We start from the raw sequence: 5,000 nt of genomic DNA on the forward strand, positions 1-5,000 counted from the left end.
TAATTTGAAAGATTTAACGTAAAATATTTACTGCCTTTGATTTTTAACTCTTGTATTAAGTTGCCTCTTAGTCTTCTATGTATAAATGAGAATAATTTAATTGCTTAAGAAAGTCTTCGTATGATTTCTTTCTTAAGCTTGGCATAATTTTTCTTACTCTGCGCTGGGCTCTTTCTAATTTATCTATGCCTTTTTGGTAAAACGGACACTTTGCTTGAACGCAATATTAAAAAAATGAGACACATCAAAGAGTTATACAAAATGAGGATTATATTCTTAGATTGATATTCAAAACTTATGCCCAGAAAGAGAGAGAGAGAGAGAGAGAGAGAGAGAGAGAGAGAGAGAGAGAGAGAGAGAGAGAGAGAGAGAGAGAGAGAGAGAGAGAGAGAGAGAGAGAGAGCGCATAACCCATATCATATTTTCAGATGGCAAGAAATGTGTTGGTACAAGCATGGGTGGTGATGGTGGTGGCAGCGGCTGTGGTGGCGGCTGCCTGGGTCCCACAAGAAGCGAATAAAGAAAGGGGCGCCGCCGCTATGGTAGGGGCCGAGACACCAGAGAAACACTTGCTGTCGTTTAGTGTGTGTGTGTGTGTGTGTGTGTGTGTGTGTGTGTGTGTGTGTGTGTGTGTGTGTGTGTGTGTGTGTGTGTGTAGTGTGAAATATTCGAATATTTGTTTGCGTAGTGTAGTGTTTGTGTGTGCAGTGTGCAGTGTGTAAGTGTGTGTGTGTGTGTGTGTGTGTGTGTGTGTGTGTGTGTGTGTGTGTGTGTGTGTGTGTGTGTGTGTGTGTGTGTGTGTAATTCACCTCGGTCGTCTGCTGGTCACCCAGCCAGTCTTCCCCATTACGGAGCGAGCTCAGAGCTCATAGACCGATCTTCGGATAGGACTGAGACCACAACACACTCCACACACCGGGAAAGCGAGGCCACAACCCCTCGAGTTACATCCCGTACCTATTTACTGCTAAGTGAAACGGGGTCACACATTAAGAGGCTCGCCCATTTGCCTCGCCGCTTTCTGGGAGTCGAACCCGGCCCTCTCGATTGTGAGTCGAGCGTGCTAACCACTACACTACGCGGTGTACCACAAAACTACATTGTGTGTGTGTGTGTGTGTGTGTGTGTGTGTGTGTGTGTGTGTGTGTGTGTGTAGTTCACCTCGGTTCACCTAGGTCGCCTGCTGGTCACCCAGTCAGTCTTCCCCATTACGGAGCGAGCTCAGAGCTCATAGACCGATCTTCGGGTAGGACTGAGACCACAACACACTCCACACACCGGGAAAGCGAGGCCACAACCCCTCGAGTTACATCCCGTACTTATTTACTGCTAGGTGAACAGGGGCTACACATTAAGAGGCTTCCCCATTTGCTTCGTCGTTTTCCGGGACTCGAACCCGGACCCTCTCAATTGTGAGTCGAGCGTGCTAACCACTACAATACGCGGCGTGTGTGTGTGTGTGTGTGTGTGTGTGTGTGTGTGTGTGTGTGTGTGTGTGTGTGTGTGTGTGTGTGTGTGTGTGTGTGTGTGTGTTTCTATGAACGAGGGAAGGAATGGCCAAGGGTAACAAAAAGATAGACCCACTCAGTCGCCAGTCTCCTTAGAGAGTCAATAATTAGCCATAGGATAGGGGAAAATGTCTTGAAACCTCCCTCTTGAATGGAGTGAAGTCATATTTTGTTGGGAAATATAGACACAGGCAGGGAGTTCCAGAGTTTACCAGAGAAAGGTAAGAAAGATTGAGAGTACTGGTAAACTCATGCTTTAGCGAGTTGGACAGAATAAGGGTGAGAGGAAAAAGAAAGAATTGTGCAGCGAGGCCGCAGGAGGCGAGGCATGCACTTGGAAAGATCAAAAGAATTGTTCGCATGAAAATAGTAGTAAAAGATAGTCAAAGATGAAACATTGCGACTAAAGGCTAAAGACAGTCAGTCAGAGGAGGGAATTGATGAAACGAAAAGTTTTTTATTCCAACCTATCTACTCAAACTGTGAGTGGAACCCTCCCTAAACATGTGAAGAATAATATATAATTGGGCGGATGAGGCCCTTATACACAGTTAGCAGTCGGTTGGGGGAAGGGGTGTGAGAAAAAATAGTGGAGACGCCTCGGAACGCATAGCATCATAGAACTTATTTTCGCAAGAAATGAGATTTGAAGTTTTCAAAATAGATTATGAGGAAAGGACAGAACGAGGATATTCAGTTTAGAAGAAGGGGGCAGCTGAGAAGAGGGGATAGTTGTCTAGAAGAACTGATGAAGGAATTGAGTTTTTGAGGCATTGAACACTTCTAAGTTTTCTCTGCACCAATCAGAAATCTTAGAATGATCAGAAGCCAAGCGTTCTGTGGCGTCCCTGCGTGACCTGTTAACTTCCTTCCTGAAGGGTTGGTTGTCTCTGAAAAGACGTGGAAAGGTGCAAGGTGGTATCATCAGCGTAGGAGTGGATAGGGCAAGAAGTTTAGTTAAGATCATAAATTATAAATATGTAGAGAGTGGGTGACAGGACAAAACCGTGAGGAACATAGATTAATAGTTAATAGATTTAAGAGAAGAATAGTTACCGCAATAGAGCGATCGGAGAGAAAACTTCAGATAAAGTTGCAGAGAGAAGTATAGAAGCCGTAGGAGGGCAGATTTGACATTAAAGCTTTCTGCCAGACTATCAAAAGCTTTCGATATGTCTAACGCGACAGCAAGTTTCACCGTAATCTCTAAAAGAGGATGACCATGACTCAGTAAGGAGAGCCGAAGTTCACCAGTAGAGGGACCCTGATAGATGTTCACAAGGATGGACAGTGAAGTGAGAGAAAAGCCAAAGCTGGTGGTGAACATTGAAATCTCCAAGGACGAAGATCTCCGCGAAAGAATAGAGAGATGGATCAAAGAATTTACTAGAGTCAGAGGAGTTAGGAAAAAGATACACAGCGCAGATAAATGTGTGGTGTGTGTCTGTGTGTGTGTGTGTGTGTGTGTGTGTGTGTGTGTGTGTGTGTGTGTGTGTGTGTGTGTTTGCGCGAGCGAGCGCGACATCTGGAAAGATCTACACAACTATAAATACAGGAGTGATGGAGTTAATTGAGGTCATTCAGAAGTAACAGTGTTTAACTGACTTCCAATTGAATAGCAGTGGGTATCAGCCACACACACACACACACACACACACACACACACACACACACACACACACACACACACACACACACACACACACACACACACACACACACACACACACACACACACTCTATAGAGACAAACACATACACTACACACTACACACACATACTACACACACCAGTAGGCGACCGCGAATAACTCGCTCACAAACACATACACTACATACTAAACTATACACACACACACACACACACACACACACACACACACACAAACACACACACTCTATAGAGACAAACACATACACTACACACTACACACACATACTACACACACCAGTAAGCGACCGAGAATACTCGCTCACAAACACACACACTACATACTAAACTACACACATACACACACACACACACACACACACACACACGCGCGCAGACACACCCCACACACACACACACACACACACACACACACACACACACACACACACACACACACACACACACACGTGGCGTGCATGGTGTAGTGGTTAGCACACACGCTGCCAGTACCCGTGAAGAGCATCAACGGTAGTGAAGTACTTGGTACACACTCCTGATGGCACTGAAGGGCGTGGGAGACGGGTGGGCGGGCCGTGAGACTTGACTGTTCAGTTTAGATAGGTCTGTGGTAATGCGTACTCCTCCCTTGGGTTTGGGCACCGCAACAAGTGGGTGGCACCACTGTGAGGGAGCATCACCAGCTGGAGCAATGATTCCTTGAGCCTCCATGCTGTGTAGTTCCTGCTTGACGTCATCTTGGTATGCCAAAGGGATCTGCCGTGGGGTATGTATAGCGAACGGCTGAGCATCATCCCGCAAGTGGATACGCATCGGGGGCCCCACCATGGGGCGGAGCGGCATCGTCTGCAGATCCTCTTTCTTGACAAGTACATCAGCATACTCTTCCAAGAAGTATGACTTGGCCTGTTCAGGAGTAGTGTTACAAAGGCAGGTGTGGCAGGAAAGCATGGGGAACGGAGACTCATCGCCTGCTGTGATCTCCAGTACTCTGTTGGTTTCGTCAACAGTCTCGGTGTCTCCATTTCTCACAGCGGCGTGTGTCACCTGTGCAATAGGGGCAGGGAACCGCTCAGGGATGAGGGCTAGGTCCCTGCATGCCCTGTAAGACAGCAAAGGGACAGGTATGTCTGGATACACATGAATCCACTCCTCAATGCTGTGTCCTTTGACCGTCATCTTCACCTGTACAGAACCGATGACAGGCTGCATGGGTGATCCATCAGCGCTGTACGTTGGCCTCTGTGGAGATGAGTGGAGGTCAGCAAGTGTCAGGCCAATGTCGTTAAGGTGGTCTGCTCAATGATGGTTGTGTCAGCACCCGTGTCCGGCAACAAGGTAAGTACACCTGTCCCCTTGACATGACTAATCTCGACGACTACAAACGGAGAAGTCTCAGATGGGGTGTGTGTTGTCCATAATATGGCGAACACTGGGGTACTTGTTCTTGTTCCTCGGGTACGGTCCTGGTGACTTGTTACACTTGGCGAGGGCCGAGGAGGATGCTGCAGGTTTGGATGAGCGACAACACCTGTCAAAATGACCTTGTTTTCCACAGCATTTGCATGTAGCGTTGATGGCAGGGCACCGTGGCATCCGTACTCGATGGCCCTTTACCACAGTTGCTACAGATAACTAGTGCTGCTGAGCATTCTCCTTTAGCATGTGGGCGTCCGCAGCTGTCACATGCGTCTGAGAGAGGTTGAGTCGGTGCAGAGGCGTGCTGCCTTGCCTTCTTGTCCTTCTTGTACCTTGACACAGCACAGAGGGCTTGTGCAGGAGAAGTGATGGCGTTGGCTGTGCGTCTGGCGGCCTCAAATG

At 47.6% G+C, this 5,000-nt stretch overlaps 1 protein-coding gene across 1 annotated transcript in view; it reads left to right on the forward strand.

Moving 5' to 3' along the window:
* Positions 1-5,000, forward strand: part of LOC123508354 (high mobility group-T protein-like) — an 8,604-nt gene that overhangs the window by 1,315 nt on the left and 2,289 nt on the right. Inside the window, exon 2 of the mRNA XM_045261985.1 lies at positions 429-542. Within this exon, the coding sequence (XP_045117920.1) occupies positions 429-542 (114 nt within the window). The remainder of the gene's footprint in view (positions 1-428; positions 543-5,000) is intronic.

Source organism: Portunus trituberculatus, chromosome 24 (assembly GCF_017591435.1).
Source record: "Portunus trituberculatus isolate SZX2019 chromosome 24, ASM1759143v1, whole genome shotgun sequence".
Taxonomy (NCBI): Eukaryota; Metazoa; Arthropoda; class Malacostraca; order Decapoda; family Portunidae; genus Portunus; species Portunus trituberculatus.